Source organism: Silurus meridionalis, chromosome 22, assembly GCF_014805685.1.
Source record: "Silurus meridionalis isolate SWU-2019-XX chromosome 22, ASM1480568v1, whole genome shotgun sequence".
Lineage (NCBI taxonomy): Eukaryota > Metazoa > Chordata > Actinopteri > Siluriformes > Siluridae > Silurus > Silurus meridionalis.
In genome coordinates, this window is record NC_060905.1 from 7,549,927 (window position 1) to 7,565,770 (window position 15,844).

A 15,844-nucleotide genomic window follows, 5' to 3' on the forward strand; every position below is an offset into this window, starting at 1 on the left:
TTCCTTAAATTTTTTTTTTAAATATTAGGCATATTTTATTTTATTTATTTTCTTCCTGATGAAGTCAGTGGAATGCTTAGTCAAGACTCTAAATATAGCGCTGGTCTCAGAAGAGTGGTCTATAAACTCAAAATGCGTTTTGAACATTTTGCACATAAGCTCTTTCTCCCCAAACCGCTACACAGTCATGAGGAAATGATTCACTGTTTTTGAGGTAAAATGTCCAAAACATTGGAATCTCTTTTTATAATTTTATTTATGTATTTTTTTTAACTACTATTCCCTGTGGCTAGAATTCAGCTTTGTTGCTGAAGTTCTGGATACAATTTGATGTTCGCTACAGACCTTCTGGTAATTTAGCTAGCTTTAGTACAACACTATGATCACCATAGGGCCACCATTAAACCGGTTTCAATCAGTTTACATTTTAGGAATGTTTAAAAACCTGCTAGAGATTTGGGTCACTTGTTTTCTTTGTAAAATGATCTTTCCTTGTCTTTGGGGTTAAGGCAACGATTTCCTCAGTAAAAAGCCACCCAGAATGCAAACACGATTACTCATCAAGTCCTGCGGCCAACTTGCACTCGACTTTATACTGTTCATGAAAGAACACAGCGCACTACCATGCAATTAGATCCATATGCTGCTTCAGAAAAAATGCATGTGTGGTGAGTCAGTCAGCAGTGGTGCTGCTCAACAGAAGAAAAGAATGAGCCAGCTTGGCTGGCATGCTGCCTGTAGGCCCAGTGGATATGGCCAGCACTTAGTCAGATTCTTTGGAAGGAAATGATTTGGCAGTTTAGTATCTAGTTTTTAATTGTCTTTAGATGTAAAATTTGCTTAAAGGGATTCTGACATGCCAGACTCCTGAAATAAAAACTGTAGCTTATGTGCAAAGTTATATTTTCTTTTTTATCATGTCCAAACTCCAAGTATGAATGCATGAAAATGGAAAGGCTGTAAAACTTTTAATATCTGCTGCTCTTGCCAAAACTTGGTGCAGTTTGTTAGAAATGTGGAATGCGGAGTTGTTTCCATGATGCACCTGCTGTTGTCTGTGGACAGAGGGCGCTGTTGATGTCTCACCAATTTAAAATAAAAATTATTGTTATTTGCCCTTTTGTTTATTCAAAGCAGGCTGATGACATTGTGATGTAAATAAATAAATATATGTGTAATTAGTGTTGAATAAGTAACAAATTAAAACAATATAATAATAATAATTATTATTATTAATATTATTGTGATTATTATTATTATTATTGTTATTATTATTGTTGTTGTTGCTGTTGTTATTATTAGTATTTCAATAATAATAAATGCTTGAATGAGAAAATAATAATAAATACTTAGTAACAAAAGGAAACCAAAAAAAATTAAAGAATGTTTTGGTTAGAAAAGTAGCGTTGTTTAACGAAGATAATTTACAAAATAATAATATTTAATACTTTTGTGAGGAAAGTGTCAAAGAGGAACACAGAGCAAAATATTTGTCATAACTCGTTAGATAAGTAGTTTGGAGAATAAATAATCATAATAACAACAATACTAATAATAATAATAATAAGTGTAAAGAGAGTGAACAAAGAAGAGTTTTTTTAATAAATAATTTTACTTATGAATCGAATGCATCACCACAATAATAATAAATAGGTAAATAAACAGATAAAAAGTGGAGTTTAAAAGGTAATAATTGTTCAGGGGCGCTTTTATGATGAGTTAATATTTACACAATCTCTCTGTCTTTATTAGTTTGATTTGCATAAGAACAGATATTTCTCTGTGCTGATTATTGGTGCTGTATCGTCCTGATGAGAGAATTTTGCCAGTTGCGTCTATTTCTGGCCTCCCCTAGCTAGTTTCCCGCCTGGCTGACGTCATCAGAAAGTTATTTTCATGAATGGAGGGGGCGGTCACGAGGAGCCGGTGACGCGCATGCTTGCGGAAGCACCGAGTGGAATGTCGATACATTGTTGTTGTTGTTGTGTTCGTGGCTGAGGACTGAAGCTGAAGCTGAGACTCAGACTCACTTAGTTCACGCTCACCGCTTGGGTCCGACGGCGGCAGCGCGCGCATCCCGACCAGCACGACGAGACCAGGAGCCTCCGACTTGCTCAAACGTACTCTCAGGATATTCCTCCTCACAGGCTCGCGAAGATTCCCGGCGGAAATTCCGCGTCCACAAGGTAAGCGGTGATGGTGATGATGATGATGATGATGGTGTTTGAGGTGATGGAGTAAATCCGATTTATTATTTAATTGTTATAAAGTTTCATATATATATATATATATATATATATATATATATATATATATATATATAATAAAACACAATGCAAAATTCTTGGGCACGTGCGATAGTAGATTCCTCAACAGACCCGTAAACAACATCACCAGCAGCTCGTGCGCATTTTTTCCGACTCGTAGCAGCTACAGGCGGTGCACGCTCGTGGTGCTGTTGCGCGCGCGCGTGCGTGCGTTCACATCTATATTACATGATTTGGGGGAGAAGGAATAAAAAACAAACCGATTCTTTGTAAACTTCGGGTATTTAAAGCACTGCACACCTTCCCGGGATAGATGGAAGAAAGGAAGCGATGAAGGAAGAGAGAGTCACTGCATGGGCTACAAGAAGAACTTTTCTGCGTGTTGGTGACTTTTTGGGGGGGTGAGCGCGCGTATGGCACGAGGAAACACGTGGTCTGGGCTTCGGAATCGCTGCACAAAGGGCGCAACGGTTCAGTGGCGCGAGATTCAGGGGTGGTGGTGGTTGGGGGTGTCTATAACGTAAATACATCGCCCCCGGTCTCACACATACATATATACACACGCAGCTAGCTCGCGCCTCTGAGACACGCACATGAGAGAACTTGTGATTAATTTGTGGCGATTTCTGCGCGTAATTGGCGCACGCGGGAGGGCAAGAAGGAAAGGGGCGACGTTACGTCACGTCGCGCTCGTGGGTGTGGACATGTTCATCGCCGCTAGTTAGAGCCACTTGTAAGCAATCTTGTCATTTGTTCCTTCATAGGCTGCCTCCATGCATTTACATGGGGGATAAAAAAAAAAAACATAGAAGAACTGTACCATTTAATTTCTCATCGCTTGAACTTTTCATGCTTTCACCTTTAAACTGTGGTCTAATTCCAGCCCAATCAGACAGCTTAGAGGTAGACTTCATCCACAATTCCAGACTTAAAGTGACTTTTCAAAGGTGCAAAAGACACTGATTGCAAGAACCTGTCCCATTCTAAGCATTGTCCATAAGGTGCATGCTGCAGGTAGGCTCTGACTTATTATGTGGATCGAAGCGGATTTTTTTAATATGAAATGATCTCAAATTGTCCACTCTGAAGAAACATTTCGACAATAGGTCATTCTGTGACTGGTGGTAGCCTACGGTTACGCCCTCGCAGGGAAAGTGAGTCATAAGTGGATAATGTGATTCATTTCCACAATGGCTGATAAAGGAGCTGCCATTAGGCCATTCAGAGGCAGCAAGCCATTCAAGGGCCCCTCAAGGCAAGCAGTGCACTTGATTTCTGACAAGCATGCACTGCGTTTTACCATTTATGGGGAATCATTTCAACAGGGTGTCCGGTTTATGTGTGTGATGCAGCTCTCTTTCTTTCTCTCTATCGCTCGTTCCTTTTGTCCATTAAATGCCAGTAATGGCATAACTGTTGTTACCCCACATACATATGCAGTTCTGTCGTTCTAACCGTGCTGTGCTGTAACTGCTCTAAGAAAAAAAATGCCCAAGCTCATTGAGACATTCTATATTACTCCTGATTGCACGGTTTAGAGCTGACAGAGTGCGTGCTTATTAATGACCTTTGCCTTGTGATGTGGAAAATCTTGGAGGAGTCCCACCTCAGCATGTGTCTTTGTCACACCGTACGCAAGCAGCGTGACCTCATCCGTGGCTTACTCTGACTCACAGCAGCTTAGGTGTCTGTGGCGTTGACCTCCCACACTTATTGCGTCGTCTGTCTGCCACTTTTGGGATCCCAGAGGAAGTGCATATTCTGCTCATAAGATCGACACGTGGGCTGATCCCCAGTGTGGGCTGGTTTATTAACAACGGCCTACATGCATGTAGCTTCGATCATTACCAATGGCTGCGTGTCTCGCTAGAGGTTATTTAGTTGTGTGTGTGTGTGTGTGTGTGTGTGTGTGTGTGTGGAGTTTTGATAATTCCCAGCAAAAACCTTTGTCTAAATATGACTGTGTGTGGCTTGACAAAAGAGTTGCGGTAAGATCTGCATGCTTGGGTGAGCAGAACAGGATGCGTACTGTACTCATTGTGGTTTTTTTTAAAGCAGACATTGAAAGTGAACAGAACTGAGGTGGCTGGTGGATTAATCACTTAGTTTGCAACATGGGGAACTCCAAACTGTTTAGAACTTTCTATTTGAGTAGGAACTCTTGACCAACGCTGCAATATCAGCCTTAGTCATCGTGAAAAAAACCTTCGCTATTTGTCCTAATTTCATCTCCAAGACCAAGAGGTCACACTATGTGGACTATGTGGAGTCCTAGCAGCTATTGATGAACAGGAACGGAAGTAGATGATTTGATAATCTGATCTTTTCAGATTTCAGATCAAAAGCAATGCAGCCAGTTAATTTAGGAGGTATAAGTGTTGCTAGAGTTTTGGTTGGTGTGTATAGGGCATGGCTCTTCCTAGGCCTCAGTGAGAGAGCCCTGTGGGGGTGTTTAAGCCATAATGTGCCAGCTTTTACCCTGCCCTTTTCCTGCTACTCTCACCAATTCCTGGATCTGACAAAAATGACCACACCACGCTGTGGTTTTGGGCTGCGGGTGAGCCGTCTGGAACTAAGAACCCATTTGGGTGATTCGGTGTTTATGCTTGTGAGAAGCCTCCCTCTTTCATTAGCTGTTGTCTGAAGACATACACAAGAGCATAAGGGTATGAGATTAGATGTTCCTGAGAGGCCTGTGGCTTTTCAACTGGTCTGTTGTTTTTTTTTCTTTCCCCAAACACACCTGCACCGATGTAGAGTACACCAGGTTTGTTACCATAGCTTAAAATAGTGGTGCACATGTTCCTTCTGTGGGATCGTGTCGGTTACTTTCTCCATGTTACCCATGGGCTTGTCTTTGTTTTGTGCATACTTTGCATTCTTTCGAATCCCTGCGTCCCAGGTTGAGGAATTTGCCTTGCTTCAATATCCACCTCTCTTCTTTATCTGCAGAAAGTTCCGGCAGTCACGCCAGCCCTTTTCCCTGTACTTTTCCTTCCGCCCTGTGAAACGGCTGGATTTTCCAGGAAATGTCAGTTCGGGAGGGTGTGATTCCCTGCTGCTCGTCCTAGCTCTTACCAGTAAACAGCATGACTCACTGCTCGACTATGTGCTCCGTTTCCTTTACATAAGATCCTGCCGATTGTGCCGCTGCTGCACTACAGGCTTTTTTGCCTCCTTGTGAAAAATGGAGCAGGGAGGAGCTATTTCCCCTTCAACTCCTCTCTTCTCAGGGCCACAAAACAGAGAGCAGTGAATGTCCTCAGTGCTGAGCCTGAAGAGTTGATAGGAAAGAAAGGAAACCATACAGTAATGACACACCAGCGCTGTTTGGCTTCTTATGTGATCTCGGCTTCCACTACCGAGCTGATACGTCAATGCTGCTTCACATTTCTATACAAGTCTGGATTCTAAAGCTGGCCTGAGACTGGAATTCTCAAAGCACCCAAACAACAGCTACCCGACCATATCACTGTCTGGCCCCAGAGACGACCTTTGTGACAGTATAATTTGAACCGTGTAATGCTTAGCAAATGTGACCGCTCTTGGCTGGAGGTTTAGTATTACAAAAATACGCAGATTGTTTTATTGGTATCAAAAGCAACCACACCAGAAAGAAGAAACGACCCTTCTTGGAGCGTGTTACGTCATCGTCGGTGGTTCATGGAAAGCGTTTTGGATTTGGCAAAGGATATTTTTTTTTACAGATGCACATTTTCCTTGTTGTGAAACCCCAGGCTAGAAACAAACTTTAAACACGCCGCTACAATAATATTATTGTCTCTAACCATTTCATGGACATTTCGCAAAGTGATTAACATCCTTCTGATACCACCTACGTGCTAAAAGGTGTCGATGACCAACATTTCCTTGTAATCTTCACAAAGTTTTGGTTCTGTTTTTGGCTACTTCAGCCTAAATATGCGCATAACTGCACTCTGGGATTGTGCAGTGCTGCGATTCTCAGCTCCCACACCATGTTAACTGTGGCCTTACATAACTATAAATACCTGACTGCTCAATCTATTGGTATGGATGTATTTAATTGCCATTAGACACCCTCTTAGACTGTTCACTGGTTAAAGGGTTTATTTACAAGCTAATCATATTCTATAACATGTCTGGAAGTGTTCTATTCTCAGCAATTGTTCAACTTGTTAAAAGAAGCATGAATCCGTCATCAATTTTTTCATTGTTTTATTATAGCTACAATAAAATGGAACAACCATGAAAGAAGTTTCTGTTATCATTTATGCAATAAAGGCACCAAAATATAATAAGATAAAAAAAATGCTATTTGTTGTGTTACCAGATCTTTCTTGAAAGACATTTCCCATGGCAGAAGCTTCTGGTCAGTTAGAACTGTGAATCTATTATCGCTGTGGTACAAATAGCTTCTAACAAACAAGGATCAACACGGTATACTGTACACCGACCAGACATAACTTTATGACCACTAACAGGTGCCAGGATGATTGTTTAACCCTCCACCTGTTAGTGGGTGGGATTTATTAGGCAGCAAGTAAACATTTCGTCCTCAAAGCTGATGTGTTAGAAGTAAGAAAAATGGCCGACCGTAAAGATTTGAGTGAGTTTGAAAAGGACCGAATTGTGCAGCTCTTGGGGAGATGTTCGACGGGTCAGAACTGTTTTGGCAGCAAAAGGTGGCCGACACAATATTAGGCGGTTGGTCATAATGTTATGCCTGATTGATGTATATTGGTTTTTTCGTGTCTACTTTTTTACGATGGCTATATCTTTGAACATTGTATTCCCCTCTTTGTCTTATGTCTAAATTTAGAGAAAAAAGTGCCATGAGTATAGCGGCATATATACATGCCATAAATATAGATATCCGACTGCTCCTGAAGAAACATTCGATTTCATAGTAAAGTCAGCCGCAACAGAATAACTGTGGATTCTGTCCATTTTGAATGGCAAGTGGATGGAAAACACTGGCAGATTTATTTTTTGTCAGTCTGAGAAGCCGAACATTTTTGAAGCATTACCAAAATTCACAGTCACTAAGCCTATCCAAAAAAAGCACATTTATAACCTGCTAAGTATTTCAAATGACAGCAGGTTTGGAACGCTGAAGCTCAGCTGGAATGTACGCTAACTCTATGAGCACAAGCATACACACACACACACACACACACACACACACACCATCAACATACACATAGCAACATGCACAGAAAATCTGCTTTGTAAATGTGTCAGTTTGTAAATGAAGTACTTTTAAAATGGTTAATGACCGCTGCCAACATCTTTGTCCTTGAGGAGTAGCATTATCCTCTGTCTGAGATGTTATTTAGACGATTTACAGTCATTGTGACTTTGGCCTGAGTGTTACCGGTCCAGTCATTTCAGCAAATCATCACAGATCGTCTAAAGGAAGCTGAATGGTTTTCACAAAGCAGTCAGACTTCTTACTTTTCATGAAGTACTGGAAAGCATTTTTTTGCCTTGCATTATTATAACCTTGTATTCCAATGTATAATTAATATATAAATTGTTAGATCTAAATTGAGGTTTGGTCATTCATACATTGGATTTTGAATTGATTTTTTCTGAATAGAAAACATAGCCGCATCTATAAGTGCATGTGTGTGTATGGTGAGAAAAGCAACCCTGCTATCCCTGCACACTTCTCTATGGCCTCCCTCTTAGGGCCTTTCCCCTGTGACATGTTTTTCTGTTTTCCTAGCCTGGCTCTCGATAGCTTGAATAAGAGCTCCAATGTTTCAGCAGTCCGTTGATCGCACGTCGCCAAAGGCAGCGCTGTGTTGGGTGGAGGGGGAAAAATGCGCCCGTTGTTCTGTGAGAGCAATGATGAAAACACAGCCTTGGAATGCCTGGGCTTTTCCTTTTTAGCAGGACAGAGCAAGCAAAGTGGGGCCCCCTCTCATCAAGTCCCCTGACTTCCCTGTATGCTGGGAAAAGTGGACGACCACACGGCAAAGGAATGCAAAGGAAATTCGCTTTTTGTGTGTGTCTGTATGTATAGACTTCAATGGACAACCCAAAGGCTAGAGCCCTATATATAGAGGAGGGTGTGCGTTTTTTTTTTTTTTCTTTCTTTCTTTCTTTCTTGAAATACACAATTAGATTGTATTCCCTGGAAAGAAAAGCAGGGGCCCCTTCTCTTACACAGGACTTATAGAGGCTTGCTGTCTAGGAAAGCTTTTGTAAATTCTGCTAGCCTTGCATCCCTTGTCTAATAATTCTGGGACTTAACCCTTGGGGACTATCCTGTTCTTTCCACAGAGAGAGAAACAGAGAGCGAAAAAGAGTGATCATTTTTGGATTGCAAGTGCGGAGCCAAAATACAAGGCATGTTGTCATCTCTCTTGCATACCACTGTTGTGTTTCCCAAACTTTAGCTATATATGGTTTTGAGAGCCGTCTTTAATTTTTTTATTTTAAGTCACATTTTCAGTATACGCGTCTGCTACCATAATTAGTTTTGTGCATTGCTATTTTGATCTAAATCAAATGCATGGTGGGGGCCCAAGTTTTTGGGACCTACAACTAGATGTCCAGATGGTACGAATCAGTACTTGAATGTATTCTTATGCAGAGCTTTGTTTCGACTTTGCGGTTCATTATCTATGCTGAACCTGACCGAGGATGCCCAGGCTCCGTGTTTGATCTCCGTCATGGCCAAACCATTTGGACTGCTGGTTAATGCGTGACAGGTGTGCTTTATTCAAACTCGACCAAAGAGTGACTAAGAATTGACAATTATAGCCTTAAACATCTGTGCTACAATGGCCCAGGAAGGCACAGGAAAATCTTTTCTTTTTTTAAATATTTTTATTCATTTAAAATTTGATCCTATCCATTTCAAATGAATCAGATTGGGTCAAAGGGTTTTAGGATGATGTGAACAGGCCTGAAGAAAGCAAAGCCAAACACAGATAACATGCACTCCCAAGCAGGAAGTCATATGACACCAAACCAAAATAGATGTTTTCCTTTGGAATAAAGAATTAATAACTCAAGAGAATAATCACTCTCCTGTGATAACCGCTGAAACGAGAACGATGCCGCCTTTGGTCTGCACCAACAGCCCTTTCCTTACTAATGATGGATCACTTATCACATTTCCACTTAAATCGCATTGTTGGCAGAATTTTACGGTCAGCACACCGAGCTAAATATAACCCGGAGAGTTAAATAAGGGCATGAAGCGAGCCAGGAAAGCCCAGCGTAACAGAATCCTGTCAGCCTTGGTCCTAAACCTGATAAAGCACATTGTGTAAAAGCAAAAATATAACAGTGACTGTGTAAGGGAAACTATTCGTCCTGACAGTGTCTTCTGGAATGTTCAGCATATCTTTTAAACAGCCAAGTACAGTATGGTCTGACAGGCTGAGGAAAAAAAAAAGCATATCCCAACATGCTCCAAAAAAAAAAAAAAAAAAAAAAAAAAAGGAAATGAACGTTGTCTATGTTCTGACGTGTTGTTTTCTTTTGAGGGTGAGGTCATGTTTGTACATTTAAAATAAGCTCATCAGGGACTTTCTGTTGTCATTTGACTTTGTATTCATGCTATACAGAGGAACTAAGTTTCCATGTTGGAGAGATTGTTGCAGGGAGAGAGGTCTGTTTATATCTGCCATCTCTTATCATGCATCATAAACAGCATACGGATGATTCCATGAATAAGTTGCCAGGTTTAAGTTTTTCTTCAATGGTTTGCCTATTTAATTATTAATATAATTGATTGTTGATTGTTGCTATGATCCTCAGGAAAATTCACGTCTCTCAACACAAGATATAAAATGGATTTATACATAACTAAGCAAAAATAAACAATAACAGGATAATTTCCTCAAAATTAGATATGTTATTTTAATATTTCTTTAATACACACACAGGTTGTTAAAGGACACTATAGAGACATATTTGTGAATATAAAATGAAACTCCAGTTCTCTTCAATGGCTTTTTCATTAGTTGTTATTTGTTGCTGTGCATATTTTGACAGCCCACCTCTGTTTAGACTTCTCTCTGTCAATCTATTAGTGGAAAGTGTGTGTGTGTGTGTGTGTGTGTGTGTGTGTGTGTGTGTGTGTGGGTGGGTGTTTGTGGCGCTGGTGGCCGAGTATCAAGCACAACACCACTGAAGTGTTTAAAAAAAAAACCAAGCAATGTCACTCTTGCTTAAGAATAGTTCAGCAACCAAATATATCCAGCCAACAGTAACCTAGTGGTCAGAAACGAAAAGCTGATTAAGGGACTATGCGATGACTAAAGCGAATTGTGTATGGGAAAAGAAAAAAGATGAACTTTAACACTACACCTACACAGTGAAACATACGTGTGTCTAAAAAGGTTCTACTGAAACCTTTATTAGTGATGAAATGATGCCATTTGTTTATGGTGAAGTAACTTCACTATGTGAGCTGTGTGAATGAAAGGTTTTGTATTGAGGTAGCTCAGCATTCCCTGGCATGTTTATGAATGAAAATTGTTTATCATAGGCCTAGGCATGTGACCAACACACACATACACACACACTCTCATTAGAAGGGAGTCTCCATAGAAGAATTTTTTATGGTACATCCTGACCATGGATGGATGCCAGTGGACAGTGCCTGCTTTCGTACTCGGTTTCTCTAATTCTCGATCAAGATTTTTTTTAAGATGTCAGAATGGAACCCCATATGAACTGATGACCAGACTGATCAAACAGTTCAATGTTGAGGGCTGTGACCTGCTTCTATTTCTCAACTTGTAACAGTCTATGATCTTGTAAAAACGCTCCCTCAGCATGTAAACACCATTGTCCTGTTTCTGATACCGGATTCGTTGTATATTGCTGACCCCTAATGGGCAAAATGAGGAAATTCTGCTTCTCGCTTTATCCCAAAGACTCCCATTTCTTCTTCCAATTCTCGCTCAATTTACTTTGACTCATTAGGTAATTATCAAACGCTTTATGTGCTGAGTCTGGAAGAAGCTGAGCTGCACCAATTGGTGCTTATAAAGGCTTTTATTCCACATTTCAAGCATGTCATTAACTTGAACAGTAGTCCTAGTATGCAGTCATAAATGTCAGTGGACACCTTCTATTCTCTGCAACATACACACAACTTCTACAATACAATTTCTCCAGGTCCATAAGTTATCCTAAAATGTATAAAAGCATCCTACAGGTCCTTTTGTTTTTTTTCCAGATCATTTATAACATCGAAATGCTTTGTATGATCTCGTTTTACATCCCATAATACCCTGTGATAGAGAACAAGTGAGCATTTTCAGATCAAGCAAATGCCCATCGATATTTCATGTTCCTATTAGCATTATTCATTTTTCTCCTTGTTCATTCAGTAACGTGTCTGTCGTTCTCTCCACAGACTTTCAGGGTATGACGACTCATTTTAAACCAAGCAAAGCAGTAAAGGTAAGTGCTGGCTTGAAAGTTGCCATTCAGTGTTTTGAAACCTGTAACAATCATGTCATTTGAAAGGCATCATAGAAAACTACTCGTGATGACATCATGACTCTACTAATGAATCTTTTGAATCATTTATTTCCACCTTAGAAATGAGCTCCACCTTCACGTTCTCAACTCCCACCTCTTTAATGTAAAAGGCAATTTTATAGGTAAATAGAGTTTCTTTTAGAAGGTGGGGCTGGAAAAATCAGATCAGTGATTTTTAATGTTATTATAGTTATTCATTCAGGTATCAAAGGGCTATAAATGTTACAAGCAGCTCCAATAGGATTAACCCCAGAGAAAATTCATATAAATGATAAATACAGTAGGCAGCATTTCACCAATAGTGGGCTTGATTTCTGGGAATTTGTGTATACAATAATACTGCCGCATTCAGCACTTTAACACCAAATTCTCAATAACAGCATATCCCAGAGTGATTTTAATCCTCTTCCAGCACTTCACCCTGCGAGTACACACACTTTACTAATAAGTTTCTCTTAATGGTTAAACGAGAACAGCTTTTAATGCCATGATTAACAGACATGTTTCTGTAATCTGACTATGTGGAGTAGCCACCAAACATGTATGAACACGATAACATATTAGAACTAATGGTATTACAATAATCTAGGGATTTGCCTTAGAGCGCTGCTGTTATACAAAATATAAAACGGAAGTGGTTGTTCAACGTTTAAGACGTTGGACTTCTGATCAGGAGGTTGTAAGTTCAAATCTCACTACCACTAAGATGGCACTGCTGGGTCTTTAAGGACTCAACCCTCAACTGCTCAGAGATGCCAGCAATCAGATTTCAACAACATAAAAAAATGCTCTATAATATACTGTGCATGCAGGACTAGGCTTTAGCCATAGCTGTGAGTTGATGTGCTGCTGCTCCCGATGCAGGTGAAGAAGGAGGGTGAGAATGCGCCAGCGCTGAGTGACGACGAGCTGGTGGCCATGTCAGTGCGCGAGCTGAATCAGCACCTGCGTGGCCTCACCAAGGAGGACGTGGTGCGGCTGAAGCAGCGGCGGCGCACGCTCAAGAACCGCGGCTATGCCGCGAGCTGCCGCATCAAACGCGTCACGCAAAAAGAGGAGCTCGAGCGCCAGAAGTGCCAGCTGCAGCACGAGGTGGACAAGCTGGCCCGTGAGAACGCCAGCATGCGCCTGGAGCTGGATGCGCTTCGTGCCAAGTATGAAGCTCTGCAGTGTTTCGCCCGGACCGTGGCATGCGGCCCTCTCACACCTGCCAAGGTGGCCACCACCTCCGTCATCACCATCGTCAAGTCTGCCAATCACGGCTCTCCGACTCCGCCATGCTCTGCCCCGTCATAGGAAAGAGTGAAGAGTTCCTCCTTCTAGTCCAAACTGGTTCCAAAACTTTCCCAGCCTACTTCTAGTAATCAGACTGAAGGGGGTGGGATGGGGAGGCAGACTGCCATTTTACTATAACTTCTCTCTGTCTTTTTATTTTTTATCTGTTTCTCTCGCACACTCAAACTCCCACTCATATCCAAACAAAACCGCCTACGTTGTCTGTGCACTGTGCTCTAATGCTCCGGCACCGGCAGGGCACACTGGCCTTCTCATCTTTTCTCCCCGACCCACACTGAGATTTAGCGGAGACGATACTTGCAAACATGGGGATTAAGTACTTGATTGAACCTGCCATGGCAGTCTGTGAATGCGCTGATGCCTGTGGTATCTTTTTTTTTTTTTTTTTTTACATCAGAAAGTCAAATCATCTAACACCATTTATTCCACCATCTATTCATGTAACTGTGCATGTTTGTGTAGGAAATTTCTTTGCTTACACTTGCAACAGTACAGTATATATGACCAGCTTTAAATCTTGAGCTTTTTCTAGCCGTATATGGATTATGCTACTGCAATATGGGATTTCAGATGTAAAATAAGGGGCCGTGGTTGAAATCCGGTTTCAAAGAAACCGGTAGGAGACCAGAGAAGTCCTGAAGACACGTGATTGAGTTTTAAGAATATTTTTCTTTACCTACACATTCTTCTTTTCATCTACATTCTCACAAATGGAGACAATGAGGGAACAAGCTGTTGGGAAAGAAAACAGCGAGTAACTTTAACTCAGCAATTTCAGCGTATTTGATTAGCACTTATACTTTCACTTTTAAATTACAATAAGATGATAAAAGCACTTACCATTTACACATAGGACTATATCAGGACGAAGATTTTTTTATATTTTTTTAGGGGAAAAGGCACTTGTCAGTTCTATTGACTGCTATTACACAGTATAGTCATAAGAAAACCCCTTCATTAACATCTAATAATAATATAATAAATATGCAGGTTTTTTTTAAGATATGCACCAGCTATCCTGTACTTGTTTTTTTTTTCTCCTCGTCAGCGCCATAACGAATGGAAGGTAATCCATATTGGATATAGAGACGTGAGCTGTGTTGGCAGAAGTAACGCAAGTCCATTATTACCTGTATATTACAGATTCGCTATAGCCTCACGAACGACAAGGAAAAAAAAACAACCAGTGAAGTGAAGATCTTCATTTCACATTGAGGATTCCGTCCATTTAGAAAGCATTCCTACTGCCAGGTCACACGAGGTGGCACTGCGCTGCCGGTGTTGGTAACCCTGATTTTTATGAATCGCAAGTAATTCGAGACAAGCCATTGGGTAAAGATGATCTTGATGTTTATGACGTGACAGCATGTTTTTTTTTGTTTTTTTTTGGAAAGAGTAATAGGGTAATGTGAAACTTTACGTGTAAACACTTGTTCAGTTGATTTGATTTCTTTGAAAAACGACCACCTGTGACTTGCACGTGCAATCAGGATTATCTCTTACCCAAGTGACTATGACTGTTCCTTCTTCCCTGGCGAGGCTGTTAGGGGAAATAAAAAAAACTGTGCTGCTGTGTAGGCTGCTGTTAGCCCTGGCTCTGTGGCCTACTGCTGTGCTTTTGGCATACTTCTTATTTTGTATCTCTTTTAAATGTTTTCTGTGTCCCATTTTTTTTTCCATATCTAAATGTTTCGATTTATTGTTCTGTTGTTTCAGCTAATTTTTAATCTTTGTACAGTTTAGGTCATGACCCGCATATCTTGGGATTAGTATGAAGTTCAGAGATTGACTTTTACACACATGTACACATTACATTTTTGTTTGACAATAGCCATTCTGCTTACAAAAAAGAAAAAAAACCCTCCTGGTAAATCAGCACAGGAACATATCAGTGAACATATCAGTGTTTATGGTGATCTCTTGCTTCTCTGGTGGATTCAGCTAGTCACATTACACTCTCTAAATGTGCGGGTGTCATTTTTATTTTTGTAACCAACCCCCAAAGTCATTGTTGTGATGACAGGCTGACAACATTTCAAACTGGCTTTAAACAATGTGCAGTTCGAAATTAAATGTCACATCAAGATAGACATTTTCAAACACCCCCCCCCCTCCCCACACACACCTTTACTTCTAGTTTTGGATTATAAAAAAACACCTAGAAATTCCCCAGTCCCATGCCTACCTTTTTTTCACTTCCTATTCCATAGAAGGAGTTAATATTTCCCCATTGAAATATTACTATCAGTTCCTCTTAATGAATTCCAGTTCAATTTGAGCTTTTCTATTTCAAACCAAACCAAAATTACCCAACCCTATTTGTCTGTGACTTGTACTGACCTCTAGTGGTGAGCTCTCAAAATGCTGTGAAGAAATGATGAATCTGAGACCCTGCATACTGTATCTTCTTGGATGAACAAGGCATTTCTTTTATTTTTAATGGACCAAGAAACTAAAAGAAATTTAGTTCCTCAGAACAATGCAATTAAACATGGTTTAGCTTATTTAAATTAGGCCACATTATAGTACGAAACAGGGATAGGGAAAACCCCTCTGCTCTAGTCACCAGTGTTTAGTTGAACAGTTTGAACAGAGTGTATTTTAAATGTTGAAGAAAGAACATAAACCACCAGTGAACTCCACTGACCGCTTTGTTATTTGCTGAACAAAAGCAAACTCACTTTTTCCGTACAAGGTTCTCCCCTTTTCTCATTTCTCTCTTGGCATACTTGAGATGCTGTTCTCACTAAGTGGGTACTTTTTCATATTTTATGTATGCTGTATGT

The 15,844-nt window shown here is 40.5% G+C and overlaps 1 protein-coding gene across 1 annotated transcript; it reads left to right on the forward strand.

Annotated features, from left to right (window-relative positions):
• The first annotated feature begins 1,558 nt into the window (after positions 1-1,558).
• mafk (v-maf avian musculoaponeurotic fibrosarcoma oncogene homolog K) lies at positions 1,559-14,851 on the forward strand. Its single transcript, XM_046834499.1, has 3 exons — positions 1,559-2,186; positions 11,635-11,681; positions 12,627-14,851. Exons 2-3 carry the CDS (start codon positions 11,646-11,648, stop codon positions 13,056-13,058), a joined length of 468 nt encoding a protein of 155 aa, XP_046690455.1. The 5' UTR covers positions 1,559-2,186; positions 11,635-11,645; the 3' UTR covers positions 13,059-14,851.
• Positions 14,852-15,844: the final 993 nt, after the last annotated feature.